Raw genomic sequence first — 18,300 nt, 5'->3', positions numbered from 1 at the left:
TATTAATCTATAACTCTGGCTCTAATCTGTTTTCTAATTTATTACGTTTCCAAAAATACTGTTGCTGCACGTATCGCCATTATGCTTATGCACTGTTCCAGATCTGTCACTCTTCTTATGCTGTAAGCAGCGTGCCGTAGTAGTAGCAGATTGTACCATGTTGCCACTCTATTGTGCATTCACAATGGCAAGAATGGAATCTGTACACTGAATGCCTCTCTCTCTGTGTGTGTGTCTGTACTCTGTATGTATCTCTCTCCGTCTCTCCCTCACACATACAAGCCTACCCTGCACAAATGCATTCTTGCACGCATTCTCGCACGCACGCACGCACACACGCACGCACGCACGCACGCACGCACGCACGCACGCACGCACGCGCGCACGCACGCACGCGCGCACGCACGCGCACACACACACACACACACACACACACACACACACACACACACACAGTTACAGTAGTATTTCCATATTCGTGAACATCTCTCAGGCCTCAGGTGCCAGCCGGGTCTGGAGTATACGAGACATTCAAGTGAATAGCAGAGGATGGTTTCCAGTTGGGTTGGTAGAAGTGGATGTTGAAAGTTCGAGCCCAGTTGGAGAACACCGCCTTCTCTGTGATGAAGCGGTGGTGGCTTCCCTTTCGGCTGTGTTCATGAGAGAGATACATGGAGCACTCGTCAGGCCCTGTGGGCTCGTAGTAATGGTACGGCACCAAGGGATGGGAAGATGATCTGCAAAGAAGGAGAATAAGGAACAGAGAGAATATAGATGAGATAATGAAGGGAAGTGGGGGTACAACAAGAACATAGTATAACGAAAGAGAAACAGCGGCAGAGAGAGTAGCACACAACACAACATACTGTAAGAGCCTAGAACCCACCGATGTGTTCATCAAAGTCAACAGCATTGATCTCATGCTGACAGTCCGTGATCCAGAGAGTTAAGTGAAGAGCCACTCCAATCCAGCTTACATTCCCTCATGAGCATTATGTCACTACCTGTCTTCTTTTTGAGGATGCATGTGAGAGTATACTGTATAGGCCAGCATTACAATGTTGTTTCCTGTGATGTTCCGTTGGAGGGGGTGGGTCGTGGAAGGGCATGCGTGCCTTGGGAATTGTTATATTTTGCACTTCCACTGGTTTCAGTTCTAGTGATTGAGTTTACTAGATTTTGTGTATTGCAAATGTCAAAGTAATTTTTCATCTGTGCCTGCCTCTTTGTGTGGCAATGACAGAAACCTGAATGTAGCACTGCAGGGAGTACTCACGCTGTTCATTCTTTTCTCATTTTTGCACATGAATGTCACTCAGGATAAGAGTGGTCGTACAGTACATGCAATACATGAAAATATGAGAGCACAAGACCCCACCTGCAGAAGTCAGGAGGCACCATTCCATATACATTGATCCTATCACACAGCTCCAGTACTATAGCCATGGTGAACCAGCCTGTACTCAACCAGGAGTTGGACCTCTTCCTAGAAGACAACATGTACAGTATATTAAACATATTTATGTATTTATTTACACACACACACACACACACACACACACACACACACACACACACACACACACACACACACACACACACACACACACACACACACACACACACACACACACACACACACACACACACACACACACATTTCACAAGAAGTATGAAGTGAAAAGCTATTATTAAAAAAAACCTTTTATCAAACCTTAAGTCTCATATCTAGTAGTCATACATGTCTGAACGCTAGGTTATACTGCTTAAAATGAGCAATCGATAGATGTTCTTGTTCAGGTGTCAGCTTCTTGTGACAGTGTCAAAACAACTGATCTTCAATCGAGAAAATGTGACACAAAATGTTTCTTGATCGAAAAGCAGTCATTTCCCATCATGGGTAAAAGTATAAATTGGCCTTCAACATCTCATTCAGTCCTTGCTTGTACCCAGGGGATAGTCATGCATCCGGAGAGATTTAATCTGACTTCAAAGTAGAACGAATCGTCTATTTCTGATGACAACTCAAAGCTGTAAATGCTTCACTGGGCATTGCTACAGTACACGAGAAAAGACTGAATCCCCCTGTAGAAATGTCATTCTGGATTCAGTGAGGGACAATCGTGACCTCATAATGTTAACCAAATCCCCTCAAATCCTTCACCATATATTGGCATTAGCTTTGATGTAAATCCCATTAATGGTACTGTGAGTGGTTTCGCAGCTCGGATCTCCCACTTGTTCTTTTGTTGAATGAGCATGTAAAAAAATACAGCAGGGCTTTCATAAGAGTGTAATCTGTATAGTTCTGAAAATAAAGCGCTCTGCCTTCACTGCACGTTCTGTGTCTAGTACATCAAGCTCGAAAGCAGAAGTGATTAATTTAGTTATTTATTTATTTGATCAAATTTTCACTCTTTTTTCACTCAGCACACAGCATGTGTTGAAATGAAATGCTTCTTCTTCCTCGCCACCCACACACATGCACACATGCACCCACATATATACCACACACACACACACACACACACACACACACACACACACACACACACACACACACACACACACACACACACACACACACTTCAAAAACGAAATACACCCAATGTAAGTATCTGCAGAAAACTAGTATTGCACTAGCTGGCCTAACAGCATTAATCAAGCAATGTAATAATACAACACTAGAATAATAATTTATCACCAGTGACATTCCCCTCGATGGCTTGATAGGTTCCAGTCTTCCCAGCTCCAATCGTTGATTTGTTTTCTTATTTTTTCCTCGCCCAGTGTACAACACTGCTGCTTTTCACACTGAACACACTGTGTCTCTCCTGATCAGTGATGGATCCCAGCTTCTGACTTCTGGGTCTTTACTTCTAAAGTGATGCTAAATTTGGCTCTAGGCTCTCTCAGTCTTGCTTTCAAAATATAGGTTTCTTGCTTATTGGGGGATTTGACAACTAGTGTACATCATGATTAGGGTGTGACCAGCAGTGCAAACTAATTAAATGTTTCCTGTAGAGGCCAGTGCAACCTTAGTTTACCACCAGGGTGTAGTTCCTCTAATTAACACCCTGCTGCTTGGCTAACATTTATTTTTTTATCTTTATCGTTTTTTTTGTTGGCAGCAATTAAGAATGCTGTCCTCAATCTAAACACCAGTTTTCATGTGGTTAGGACGACAGAACTCTTTCGTCTTGAAAGCTCACCTGTCTATTCCCGTTTCGTTTTTGAAGAGTTCGTCGAACCTCAGCATCTTTCCCCGGGAGATGACGTACACCTTGAGCGCGGGCTGCTGCTGCTTCAGCAGTCTGAGTTGGTTGTAGACCAGCCCCCTCCCGTCCCGCCTCATGCTCATGCTCGGCCCCCAGAAGATCAGCGCGGCGTCCTGGCTGGCGTTGAGCAGCTCCCGGCTGTTCCGCAGCACTCTCTGCAGGCTGGAGTGGGCCACCACGCGGAGATGGGTGCGGCGGCCAACGTCGCCGTGGTAGCCGGCACTGGGGGCGTCGTTCATGCGGATGACGCACTCTGCACGGTCGATCTCGTCGCCCCGCTTGCTTCCTGTCAGCTGACCGGAGCTGGTGACCAGGGAGCAGGAGGTGCAGTGCATCTTCAGAGGCTGTTGGGAGGGCAAGGGTCAAAGGTCATTCTGAAAGCTGTACTCTGTAAAATGCTCAGTGTTAATTCAACTCTGAGAGTGTGCGGTAATGTAACCAAATGGATCCGGATGAAGATTTTATGTGGCTTTCAGTAAATGAGATGTAGCGTGCATCTCATTTGTGTGATTATTATGTTGATTATTCAAATGGAATGAGACCCATTTGACTGCCATTAGTTCCACCAAAGTACCAATGATTACAGTTAAATGCGTCCTCAAAGATGAAATGACTGGATGTTATTCATGCATGTTTAGTTTGCTACTAAGTACAAAGTTAGTTCTTCGGCTCAAGTTCAAAGTTTTTCCCATGCGCTTGGGAAACCACCACCACGAAGGTTGTGTGTTCAAATCCACGTGGTGGGGCTCTTCACTGGAAGGTGAGTCAGTACTCAGTAGGATACAATAGTAGTGACAAAGGAATCAATTGGCATAACAACTAAATTGTTCAGAAATGGTGTGCCTTACAGTTACAGGGCACTTACACTAGCACGACACTACAAAGAAGCATTGTAGAAAATGGAGAACATCATACGGGCTTGTCGGATAGGTTGCCATGTAGTTACGTGATACTAGGGCCGACCATGTCACTGAATGCTTGATTTGCCGCCCTCTCCAGCCCTTGTGAACTGGATGGGATGGCCTGGAGCAGAAGGTCTGCTGTTGCCTCCTTTCTGCATGACTCTGCCACCTCTGCCAGATTTTTCAGCACTTGATTGTGTCGCCATCTGGGTGGCCTTTGGACAGCAGTGTCCTGCAGCCCGTCAGGATGTGCTGGACTGGCTCGCATTGATGGTGTCACAAAGGGCACAGGTGTAGCTGAGCCTAGCTTGGGGATCTTCCACAGGTCAGACCATGACATGGACCTGTCTGTGAATCATTCCATTCCTTGCTGGCCTTGGGACACCACTTTGATGTTAAGGCGTTCCTGCTCAGTTCTAGCCACTTCTGCCACCACTGCTCTTCGGTCTTCTTTGGAAGCCTTGGACCAGAACAAGTATCTCCCCTCCCAAGGCCTGCTCGACCCTCCTGGACTCTGCCGACCACCAATACAATGTCGACCTCTTCATGGGCTTTCCACTTTCTTCCTGTTATCTGGGTGCCCGCTGCTCTCACCAGCTGGTCAGTGGATTCCCTCAGCTCTAGCAACAGCCGAGCCTTCTCTTGCTTGTATCCCACGCTGATGGATCACAGTTGTAGCGTGTTCCCACCAAAGAGGCCTACCTACGTCAAGAAAGCTTAGAGAAGGAAAAGACGCCAACGTCATTGTGTCACGTGACTGGACGCCGGGGCTGCGCCATGACACCCCACCACACCCCCATGTGCCAAAACTCACACTGGAAGTTCGATGAATACATTGCAGTGGATGGGAGCCCGCTGGACATCTTGTAAACAAACATTATTTATGAACGATAGCGACCTTTGTCATATAATCGGTCCAGGAATATAATAGAAGACATTAGGCTTAACCTGACTCCGCCAGCTGGTGGCAGTATTGAGTTCACAATCCTGCCTTCAAAAGCCCATAGGCCTATATTGTTTTTAATTCATCAACATTACAAACTAAATAACGCTTTAAAAATGTTGAGAATAAAGGATTTTGCAATATTACAAGTCAGTGGTGTTTGATGAAATACTTTTTTTCACTAAAGTAAAAGTTGCCTAGCAGTAGCCTATCACAATGTAATATGCTCTACAAGTGGTTAAGTTTCAGAATAAATATGCAAATTAACAGTAGCCTTAGGACCAACCCGCCTAGTATAATACAACAGTAGTTTTAAGTAGTACAATACAACGTAATAGTAGTCTAGTAATAACTAATAATTGTAGTGAAAGTATAATATTTGCATGTGAAATGTAGAGGTAATATTAAACGATTTAAGTGTCATGTGTCCCTCAAAATATAGTAGGCATAGGCATACCTTAAAGAAGTTAATGCTTGCTCTATCAACTCCAGACATTGCCTTATTCAGTTTCAAGTTAAATATGAATGAATGACTGGCTAAATGAAATTGTACTGGTACCACGGAACGTGACTCACGCGCACGCACGCACGCATCGCGGCATGCACACAGAACAGCTGTATAGCCTAAGCCTAAAACACAAAAGTAGACTTAAAATGGTCAGACAAACATCCTTACTGGACACTAGCGAAACTAAAAGGACGAATATATCTGTAACTGTTCTTTGATGGAGGAGAACACCACACAGCAGCAGTAGCCTACTGGAGCCATAGCAGTCCACACTCCTGTAAGTCAAGTGTGCATGGCATGCTTACGGGCTACGTGCGCTCACAGTCACCGCTCAGGTATAAACAGTTAAAGCTAGGGGGGAGGTGGGCGCCAGTAAACCTAGACCACTGGGTACTTAGTGGTGACTTCAAGACAGTAGAAAGTAATGTGTGATGTTATGTTACAGAAGCGTTTATTTTACAATGGTCTCAATCATTCAGAAAGTGTTTATTTATATGTCTATACTTTGCTCCATTCACTCCAATGCATTCCCAGCAGTTTTGGCAGCAGATTCGTCACTGTGTAGCCTACTACTTAAAACTACTGTTGTATACTAGGCGGGTTGGTCCTAAGGCTACTGTTAATTTGAAAAAAAGTATTTCATCAAACACCACTGACTTGTAATATTGCAAAATCCTTTATTGTCAACATTTTTTAAGCGTTATTTAGTTTGTAATGTTGATGAATTAAAAACAATAGGCCTATGGGCTTTTGAAGGCAGGATTGTGAACCCAATACTGCCACCAGCTGGCGGAGTCAGGTTAAGCCCATTCAGCCCAGAGCCGTACTCTGTGCTCTTTAAATTCCTGAATAAAATTAAACAGTTAGCAAATCGAAAAACACCCAGTCGGAAAACAATCTGTGATATGTCTTCTATTATATTCCTGGACTGATTATATGACAAAGGTCGCTATCGTTCATAAATAATGTTTGTTTACAAGATGTCCAGCGGGCTCCCATCCACTGCAATGTATTCATCAAACTTCCAGTGTGAGTTTTGGCACATGGGGGCGTGGTGGGGTGTCATGGCGCAGCCCCGGCGTCCAGTCACGTGACACCATGACGTTGGCGTCTTTTCCTTCTCTAAGCTTTCTTGACCTACGTGTGGTAGTCCCATGCCAGCCCCTCCATCTTGCTTACCACTGAAGAGGGGATTTCACTCATATGACATCATAGACTCCATCCTTGGGCGATGGAGATGAGTCTCTGATTGTACTGTAGTACAATCAGATGGGATGACATTCTCACATTCTCAGACAGCAAGGTGAACCAGACATTTTAGTGTATATTCAAATTTCACTGAGGCCTGTTTTATAAACGTAGTTACACATTATGGTGCAAAAACTAAAGAGAGCAACACTGTGATTCTACAGACTAGAACACATAAGAATGTCAAGAGCCCACCTGTTATGAATTATTCCAAGCCTTAATGGAGAATCCCTTTGGCATTCTGAACCGTGCTTTAAGCTCCATACTATGTGTTTGCACTCACGCACGCACACACATGCACGCAAGCACACACAACACACACACACACACACACACACACACACACACACACACACACACACACACACACACACACACACACACACACACACACACACACACACACAAGCTATTTACCCTCCCCCAGGGCCAGAAAATACTCTCTTTCCCTTTTAAGCCAATGATAACACTGAAAATGCTTTAACAAAACTCTAAAACAGAATATACCGGTACTCTTTTCAATAGTGCAGGTATGGAGCAAGGTAAGCAATTTCAGGTTGCATATTGCCCAGTGGTATTACAGCATAGAGCAGTGGTTCCCAAACCTTTTCATGTCAAGCACCCTCAAATTGACACTTATTAGCCCGCAGACCCCCATTTGAAGATATATGCCAGGGACCCCCATAAGAGAAGATAGTTACAGCTCTAGCAGTGATTCTCAACCCGTTTAATTTCAAAGACCGCCAGTTTGACATGCATTAGTCTACGGACCCCCATTTAATGGCATTTCTCTGAGACCCCAATTTATATTGTAAAATCAATGTTAATTTTAACATTTTCCGCTGCCCCCCCAGGTTGGCAGAGGAAATGTAGCGCCCAGGATTACATTAGCTAATTGGCACTGGGTGAAAAAATAAATAACTGGGGATAAAAATAAAAAATAAATTAACTCTCAGAGTTACAGACCCATAAGGGTCCATTTGGTTCCAAACTATCATTTAGCTGGGGACTCCCTGGAACTCCCTCAAGGACCCCTAGGGGTCCCCGGACCCCACTTTGGGAACCACTGGCATAGAGAGCCTGGGAAATGTTCCCTAACAGTAATAAATGTGTCCTTTATGAAAGTTCTCACTGACAAATCCCAGAACTTGACCAAATGGCTGCATTTAAACCGTGCCACATACACATTACCATGAATACGCAAAGGAAAGAGGGAACAAAAAAAGAATGAAGTTGAGGAAGGAAGGAAGGAAAGTTTTCCTCCACAACAATTGAGATCACGATTATCACACGATTCTAAAATTTTCCATGAAAATATCCATAAAAAAAAAACATAAACAAAAACATAAGAGTAACTAAATGAATTGGACAGCCAACTAGCGCTGCACGATTCTTCACAAACGCTGGGCAAAACCTAAGCTGTAGAGGCTATCATTTGTTTCGGGAGGAAGTTGCAGGATTTTGGCAGAAATACCGCTCAAGGAAATGACGTTGATGCTTTACAAATCAGTTTACATTCTCCGTGAATAAAACAAGTGTTGTGATTGGTCGGAATAATATCGTATCCGGGGGAAATACATTTGCCGGATGTTCCGAACCGCGACACTTCCGGCGATAGCGTCTCTGCCGTAGGTTGAGATCAGGCTTTTCTCTTCGCAGATGAGTAAGCCTGGGACCGAGGCTAGGTTGCATAGGTGTTTGAATCAGATTAACATTTTTTTCGATTAATTGTGCCACACTAAACTAAATATATATAATACATCAATCCCATTAACACACACATGCACACATGCACTTTAGTCAGTCAGTCACTCAGGTTCTCTGTACTTTGTGTAATGGGACCAGATCTATGATCAATGATTCATAACCTTGATGAAAACACTCTCCTTGATTAACGTGATCTAAAATAACGACAGGCTCAGCATGAAGTGGCTTCACCATCAGTGTTGATTTAATTATCTGAAGCCATTACAAACAGGCCCATGGAGTCAGGCAAGACAGGAAGTGGCAGTTCAATGGCTCCCGTTCCAGTCCCAGTCAATTACCGCCCACACATTGACTCCAGACTCATCAGTATCTTCCTGTTTATATACTTCCCAGGGGAACGTCACAATCATAATTACTTTCCCAGTGAACTCCATCAGTCAGCCTCTAAATATCAGACCGGAGCCTCCCTCCTCTCCCGCTCTCTCCAATCATCTAACCTCTCCGTTTTCGCTCCTGGGCAGGCACCAAAGGATGAACACATCCCATCCAATTTATGATCGAGATAGATAGCATACATTTTGTGAACAATTGTGTCCATGTGGCATGTTTGAAGACACAGGGGACTCATGAGGCAAGTTATGATGGATTTGGTTTCATAAATCCTAGGCGAGGAACAATAATGAGTAAAACGCTAAAATTAGTGGCTTAAGCTTGTTTCATACACAACATAGTTGCGCCCCGAAAATGATGATGTACAGCTGAATATAAAGGCCTCCTTATTTACAGTAAAATAACACCAGTCCACCACTTTTTATACAATACAAAAATACACTGACAGAAATCACCGGAGAACCAGGGGAGATCAGTCGCACCACCGTGGAGGGAAGTCTTAATGATCAGAGCTATGGTATATGTTCACAGAGACCAATTAATTACACTGGAATGCTCCTGACAGTTGAAATCTCATTAATCTCCTCCCGGTGACACATTCGTGAAGGAAACTCTGTTCGCAAATTGTGTGCATGTGTGCGCAACTGCGCACGTGTGTGTGAGGCTCCATTCAGCCTCACTGCAATATCCTGCGTGTCAATTTAACCTTGAGTGCATGGAAATGGGGGGGTTGGGGGCATGCCTCTGAGGATGCACCCTCGGAAACAGTGAAATGAAGGGGAGAATAAAATGGTGTGCTGCTCTGTGGTATATGTGAGGGTACTAGTGTAGCAGAGTGCCTCAGAGCCTCAGCCTGATGGCCTCAAAAGTCTAATATCTCCACCAGTCCATAGGGATATCCCTTTGGTTTAGTGGTTAAGATGTTGGACTTTCACGTGGGAGACCCGAGTTTGAATCCCATGCGTTACACTAGATCCCACAGCGGTCGCAGGGCTGCTAAATGGATCTGGAAAGCATCGGTGTCATTTTAGATTTTAGCTACCGTATATGTATTGTCTCTGCCGGGTGGAAACCTCATATATCCAAAACATTTCAGGATTAAAATTCAGAAGCACCAAAAGTAACAGGTCTACAAGATTAAAATGTGTCCCTTTGTGCCACGTTTCGAGCTTGTGGATCTGCTACTTTTGGTGCTTTTCTATGACGCTGTAGTATGATCAAGTAAGTGTGGGGTAAGTGTAATTGATTATTTGGGTTTTGGGTCATGTTGCAGATTGCAAAATGATGCGTCGTGACTGTGAGCAGCTTGCAGATCGGCCATTTTCACCAATTCCCTAGAATAGGGTAGCTATAGGTTTCAAGTCGTTAAACACTTTTAAACCGAGCTTGTAGATCGGGATTTTCTAACCCTATGCCCAAAATAGGAACCCCAAGTTTAAAGTGTTTAAGAAGTGGCAAGTGATCAGCCTGAAACACACAGCTGCATCATGTTTGTTAATTGCTTCCTGCCCTACTGCTCCAGAATAATTTTCACCCCCTAGCACAAGTAATCCAATTCAGTAACACATGTATTATGTTATTATGCACTGCTTTTATATATGTGGTTGAAGACTAACTCTGAGAATGCATTCAAAGAGAGACCTGTGGTCAGGGTGAGCTTGTTCCTCTTGCGGTGATTATGAGGCTCCGCCGACAGAGTATGGAAAAGTGCACGCTCACACCCAGGCTTGCAAGCAAACACACAACGCACACACACACAGCACAGGTTATGCAGGTTTTGGTTATGCAGGTTTTGTAATTTTGTGTTAAAGGCCAATGTAGATTGATTCTACTGACAGTTTCTGAAAGGTCAACATGGCAGAAAGAGAGAGAGGGAGGTGAGGGGCAGAATTAGACAATTGAGAGAGGCTGTCTCTCAACTGTGTGCATGAATGTATGCACTATCCCCAGTGTTAATTTAACCATTTCACAGTTGAATTAACATTGAGTATGTGCGTGTGTGCGTGCATACGACGTACGCGAGCATGTGTGTGTGTGTGTGTATTAGCTAAGGACATAAGTTCATATGTTTCATCATCTGCCAAAATGTATAAGCACTCACGTGTTTCAACTGCCATGTTCATGCACAATAATGAAAATTATGCCTTTTCAGATGTCACAGCTAATACACCAGATATTGTTGTTGTTGATGAGGACAGTAAAGAAGTGACCATTTTGGAAGTGTGCATGTGTGTGTGTGTGTGTGTGTGTGTGTGTGTGTGTGTGTGTGTGTGATGTGGTGATGTGATGTGATGATGATTTGCAGTAATATTTAGTTGTGGATATAGTACATGCAGGTTTGTTTGTTTGTTCTTTCGGTGCATTGTGTGTGTGTGTGTATGTGTGTGTGTGTGTGTCTGTGTGTGTGTGTGTGTGTGTGTGTGTGTGTGTGTGTGTGTGTGTGTGTGTGTGTGTGTGTGTGTGTGTGTGTGTGTGTGTGTGTGTGTGTGTGTGCGCGTGCGTGCGTCACAGTGTGTGTGTGCGTGCGTCATAGTGCGTGTGTGTGTGCGGGTGCGTGCGTGCGTGCTTATAGCCAGGTCTGCCAGTGTTCATACACGTCTCAGTGTTGTGTGTGTTTGTGCGCTGCTGCGCGTGATACTGTATGTGTACTGTACAGGGGGGGCAGTCAGACAGATATTTTGTGAAGCCTGAAACTCCTGAAAGTTCATATAATGGCCTGTTGTGGCGCTGTCATTGGACCCAGAAAAACCCATAGCCCCATAGAAGTCCATGTATTTGGGCCCAACTTCACCTAGACTGTATTACCTTAATAAACATGGTCATGAATACTTTCTGCTTCCAGTCACTAGTTTAAAGTCTCATTTCTAATGTCATAATATTCTTTTTGGAAAATGATGGTCCCATTTATAAAAGAAATTACCATAAAGTCGCGCATGTTCTGAGGGGCGTGGCTACCGTTACAGTCTATGATCGGGATTCCCCTCCCACTCGAGTCAAAATAAAAACCAACGGAGAAGAAGGGGGGAAGTCCCGCCTCGTGTCTGGGCCAGCCAATGGCCAGCTGGGCCAAAACGGAGCCAGCCAATGGCCAGCTGGGCCCAAACGGATCTAGAAAGATGGCGACTTACAGTGCAGGAATAACAGGCTTCATTTTACGTCCATGTTAGACCTGGGGAACACTTTGTCCATATTTTTTTTACAGTCTATGGTACTGTATGTGTTTATGTCCGTGTGTGTACTGTATGTGAGGGTGTATGTCTGGTGGCCGTGCACTATCATCATGCTATTCCCTTCAGCAACAGTATAGACCTCAGCTGACCCTGCGGGCAGACTGTGGGTCTGCTCCTGCTACTGCAGTCATACTACCGTATGCTGCTGCAAGCAGAGTGACACTGAGCAGTGGGAAAAATGATGCAGTTCTGCATCAAGAATCCCTGTCAGCTGTCAGCTGACAGTGCCGGATGGTCCTGAAGGGGACGAGTCGGGGGCGGGGGTGACTGTTAATGACTCACACTGAAATATCTCACACAGCAGAACCGTGGACCCATGTGGCACTCAACCAAGAAGTGGCTTCCTCCAATTTCTCTGGAAAGGTTGTGAGATTGTCTGCAATAACTGGAAACTGCGCAAACACGGTGAATATAGCACGGATTGGCAATTCCGTACATATTACACTACTACTGTTTTGACCGCGATGGAGGCGTGGCTTTCACTAGTATTGTACGTATGGAATTGCCAATCTGTGCTATTTCACCGTGTTTGGGTGAGATCGGGTTTGACATTATTTACGATTCTGTGCTATTGGGTTACAACTCAGACAGGGCTGATTCAGCTCTACCGAACTTTGACACAGAAACTTTCGCGCTTTAGCGTGCTCGGTGGTGTCTCTCGTGGCTCAAGTTCGGTAGAGACGGCACCCCAACATCACAGTCTATGGGGAGGATGTCAGTGTAATATGTATGGATTTTTTAGTTTTCTAGGCGTGTATGTACGGAATTGCCAATCCGTGCTATTTCATCGTGTTTGGGCATGAGACCAGGTTGGTTAAGCAATGCGCATGTCTTTAAGTTACACAACAATACTGTTTCAATATATAGATTATTCTTTTGACAGAGATCTTCCCAAATTCATGTGTACTGTATCTCAAAACACAACTTATGCAATTGCTTTGGCTGAAAGATTATTATTTTTTGTGATTTAAAGGGATGTGACTAGGGTTTTTCATTAGTATTCCTTTTTCAGAGGCCCTTTAGCCTTCCTTTATCGTATTGAGACTCAATGTCCTGAGTCAGGAAAGAAATGCAGAAATTACACTTCACTCCACTTCCACACTTCATTCTAATCTTCTGCAATCTTTTGCAGTGCAAAGGAGTGAACTGCCCAAACCACAATGTGTTAAAATTGAATTCTTCACCTGTCTGGTCCAATACTAGGCTACTACTTGAACAATACAATGTCCATTTCACTTCACAGTGCCTTTGTGCTTTTCCTATATATCCCACTGACAGACAGAGAGAGCAGCAGCTTTGCTTCTCCACCCAGATAACTTGCTGCTAACAACAAATCCACTAACAACATCAATGAAACAGTTTGGAAACTGAGTTGTTCTATTGCCTTATAATAGTAATACTAATACTAGGCTAATACTACTACGGGCGCAGACGTTGGTCTGACGTGCAACAGTCCGACACATGCATGGCTGCAAAGACTCAGTTTCAGTTCCGACATGTGCTGCCGAATCCCGACATGCAGTGTCAGACTAATGCCTGTTGGACTCTTAGGGCCGATTCATACTCCTATTTTAGAGCCGAATAAAAGTCGGTTCAGCGCTGTAGAGCCTACAATTTGACGTAATTTGAGGTTGGGGGGGTGGGTACCGTCCTAAAGTCGGCTCTTCGGTGCTACTGAAAATCTCTGACGAGCTGAAATCATTTCGGCACTACAGTGCCGAAACAGGGGTCAAATAGGAGTATGAATCGGCCATTAGTACGTCAGAACAAACACATGCACCCACTACTGCTACTACTATTACTATTCAATATTTATTTATCGAGTGCTTTTACTCTACTAATGAGTTGAGCTGGCTACATACTTCAACCGACGTCCGAGGTTTGTAGGGACAGGGTAGGCAATAACAATACTTATGTATTCTGCCCAATACTTTTTCATTCTGCCAACAATGAAAAAGCAGCATTAATTTTGAAGATGATGAGGGCCAAACCCAAACTCCAGCATAAAACACAAACTGTCACAAGACATGGCAAAACTTCCATACTGTACCTTTGTGGCAAATTTCCCACAGCGCGTCAGAGGGAGGTCAAGCACCAGTTCCAGGGCTGGCTGTACACTTCAGTGGCTCAGGCGACAGATGGAGTGAGCCATGGTATTGCTAGCCAGATCCATTGAGCCTTATGGGCAGATTACTGAGAGGGTGGGGTCTGGCCAGAACTGACTGAGGTCTGGTTCAGTCTCAGAACTGATTTCTGAGGTAGTATAAATAGACATACAGTATGGACATGAGAGTGTTCTGCTATTGATTAATAATTCCTGAATATACTTGTATTTTACTCGTATATTTGTATTATTCTAGTATGATATTATTTCCAATACCCAGTTGTGAGGCTCCTCAAGAGTGTAATGATCATTGAATTGAAATAGGTTCTGTATCATTTGTCCAATCCAATCGATTTAGTGTCATTCTAAATTGACTGAAACTTTTAATTAAAAGGTTTTTTGTAAACCACAATTATACCCCCAAAACACTGATTATGCTAATTGTCACATGATGGAGTATATTGGGATTTACTCATGCTTCAAGCAGGGACTGTGTATACTGTAGGTACATGCCATAGAGGACACAGCACTGATGTCTTTAATTGCCATTGCGGTCGATACCAGACCTGTTTTAAATAGTTTCCTCATTAAATATTTCATGGCAGACACGTTAATCATTTATTTGGTGACCTAAGTAAAGTCCAAGAAAAAGGTGGCATGTCCGATTGTCCGTGCACTTGAGCTCAATGCTTAGTTAGGAGATTATTTTAACCATAAGAGATGACCTATATTGTACACATTAACTCATCGACTACCAATGCTTTAAAAAGAAATCCAAGCCAGTTTAGTATAGTATTATACTAAATTTATCTGCTTTTTGTTAGCGTTTTTGTGAAAACAACCACGGAAAAAGAACCCCCCCCCCCCCCCCCCCCCCCCGATAAAAGTAGAGATTCTCTTTGTTCTTTTGAGATATTTGGTGTTTACATACACCAAATACATACACCAAATACAAAATATATTCTGTGGTTCTTGAAAGATTAGTAGGCTACAAACTCTGGCATGCATGCTGCAGACTGTGCTAGAGAAACAATCCGGCATGGTGCATTATGACAGACAATTATAACTGGCTCAGAACAGCAGTGAAATGCCACCAGTGAAACGAGCCAGGAATTGATATAATAACTGCACCGATTGAACTTATTGATACACGATATGGTCATACCCAAAAAATAAACAAGCTGTTACTGCAGAATCCAAGCCTGAATCTCAAGTTCAGACTATTTCCTAGGGAGTTTTGTAACATGACTCATCCACACTTCACATAGGAGAAGCTTTTTTCTAATGCCTATTCAATCTGGCACTGAGGAATTGCCCAACGCCTCAGCAAGCTGTTTTAGTGAAAAACCTGAAATTTCAATTTACATGCCAGCCTGCCTGCTTTACACGGATGACAGCCGAATACAGATCAGGAGCTCTTCACATTACACATGCACAGCATCACCATAGTAATCAATGTGCTTGTGAAGCGCCTGATGCTTGACACATATACACCCAAAGGATCTAAATTATGTTCAAAGACACTCAGCTGTTGAATTGTTGCTCCACATAGAAAATTGAAATGCAGGGAAAGCCAATGCATACCCTTGTGTTAAGGAGCAGTTAGCCACACACAAACACACGCACGCACGCACACACACACACACACACACACACACACACACACACACACACACACACACACACACACACACACACACACACACACACACACACACACACACACACACACACACTATAATGATATCTACTCTACATTGTCTGAAGTGTCTGGCAAGTTGCAACATTTATGTAATGCATGCACACACATGCACAAGTGATTGAATATTACAAAGGCAAACGCACTCAAGTGAGTGAAACATTTTAAGACAAAATATAATAATGTCTGTGCTGTTGCTCTTGGAAAACTGAGAATGAATACATATCCAAACAAGAAATGTAGGTTATAGGCACTCATTTAGACAACAATTCCTCTACAATTTTGAAATCAAAGTAAATATGACATACAAAAATGTACTGTTGCCATCTGGGGGGCAGGCATGGTGACAGAGGAAGGCTAATAATATGTATTATTTAGCATACCGTCTGCCTCCACTTGTATTTGCTTTGTGACTGTCAACTGGGTCAGTTTTTCAATCAACATTTAAATGATGACCTGCTGTGAATCGGTATGATAGCCTAGTTTGAATCACGCAACTAAAGCAGATTCGTTCATATATTTATTATATTAGACAATTAGCAAACATGACATAACATAGGCCTACCATAACATAGGCTACTATGAGCACAAACATACAACAACATATTTATGCATGCAGTCTGGCATATTTACCTTATGATCAATTACAGCTGTGTATCCTGCCAGAGTTGATGTCAATGGCCTTTTCTTTGGCTGCTTCTGTGGTGGGCCATGGTTGTCCGAGTGGTAGGCTGATGAAGATGATGATGAAGAGGTGTCACCAGAGCTGCTGTGATACACCACCATAAGACTGGTAACCATGGTAATGGTGATAATTCCAACAACCCCATGACACTATGGAAACAGACAATTATACATTATACATTTTGAGAACCATGTTCAACCCAGATTCGGCAATCGGCACAAACAAGGGACTGAATAATTTTCGCTCCTACTGTATGCCACCAAAATGTGGAACGCCCTACCAACAGCCATTAAGACATGCAAATCCCTTGACTCCTTCAAAACCGCTCTCAAAGGGCACCTACGGACGGCTGCAATTTGAAACTGGCCCCCGTAAAATCTGAATCCCACCCCCCTGCCCCCTTTCCCCCTTAATCTGTGTATGTTTCCTTTCCCTTGTTACCTCCTTAGGCCTATATGATTTTCTGTTTTTGAGCCCCTCCTATAAACAGGTTTAATGTTTGTCTTTAGTTCAATGTTTGTTTTGTAAACGCATTGATGACAATGAAGGGAAATTTTACATCATAATGTGTCATTTACATCATATTGTCTCTTTATTGTTGGTCATTGGTTATTAAATTACTACAGAAGATGAGTTAGACTTAGTTAGATATTAGCGCCCCTCACTTCACACGGGTGTGATTCTTTATATAAAGTGTATATTTGTACATGTTGTAAACAAGTGTAATGCTTTATCAGTGTGTCGTCCACAGTAACAGTCTTTGTATTGAGTTGTGCTTTCATGTTAAATGTATACCCATTCTGCAAACTGTTAATAAATATATTTCAATCAATCAATCGAAAAACACAAACTTACACTCAAAACAAAAGTTATAATATATATCTGTTACATTTGACTATATGTACACACGCACACTCGCACACGCACACAAACTGCAGAATAATAAGAAAAAACTTCTTTCTTAACGTCACAAATAAAATTACATCTGTGTCAATGTTGCCAGTAAGAGACTATGAGAGAGAGGGTAAAATGCTGTATTCTTGTCCTGCTAAATTCCGAAATAGTTTGCTCATAATTACCATTCGCGTCCTCATTCTGCGACTGTTCAATTATTTCCCCGGTTTGCCAAACGTTTGTCCACTTATTGTCATCATTACAAGCGTAACAATTAAGCCAGAGCGCGCACACAATGAAATGCACTATTGTGTGGAAACACGAGTTTGTAGCCTGGACGCAACACCTGGACCACGGCAGCATGCCAGCATCACAGAGCAGCATGCAGACAGATCACTATGTGGTGTGCCGCGTGTGCGTCCTACTATAGTACTCTCTATTCTACAGTCTACAAACGCACGCACGCACACACACACACACACACACACACACACACACACACACACACACACACACACACACACACACACACACACACACACACACACACACGCACACGCGCGCGCGCTGTACAGGGACGATCTGCCGATCGACCCACATCCATGCCCACAGCACATGGTCCTAATGGCCACCGGTTTCACTCAGTGGTGAGTGCATGCATTTTTGTAGGCTATACTTATATATATACTTATATATTTCTTTTCTTTTCTTT

The 18,300-nt window shown here is 43.4% G+C and overlaps 1 protein-coding gene across 1 annotated transcript; it reads right to left on the bottom strand.

Annotated features, from left to right (window-relative positions):
- Positions 1-496: 496 nt before the first annotated feature.
- On the bottom strand, positions 497-17,838 carry st6galnac5b (ST6 (alpha-N-acetyl-neuraminyl-2,3-beta-galactosyl-1,3)-N-acetylgalactosaminide alpha-2,6-sialyltransferase 5b; the record flags this gene model as incomplete). The annotated part of the gene is made up of 5 exons (XM_083766646.1): positions 17,774-17,838; positions 16,643-16,843; positions 3,213-3,622; positions 1,379-1,486; positions 497-737 (listed from the first exon to the last, which is right to left on the bottom strand). The coding sequence occupies exons 1-5, from the start codon at positions 17,786-17,788 to the stop codon at positions 497-499; spliced, it is 975 nt and encodes a 324-aa protein (XP_083622772.1). The 5' UTR covers positions 17,789-17,838.
- Positions 17,839-18,300: the final 462 nt, after the last annotated feature.

Source organism: Protomyctophum parallelum, assembly GCF_964188405.1.
Source record: "Protomyctophum parallelum genome assembly, chromosome: 6".
Lineage (NCBI taxonomy): Eukaryota > Metazoa > Chordata > Actinopteri > Myctophiformes > Myctophidae > Protomyctophum > Protomyctophum parallelum.
The sequence above is the reverse complement of the archived record's forward strand: the minus strand, read 5'-3'. Positions and strand labels throughout refer to the sequence as shown.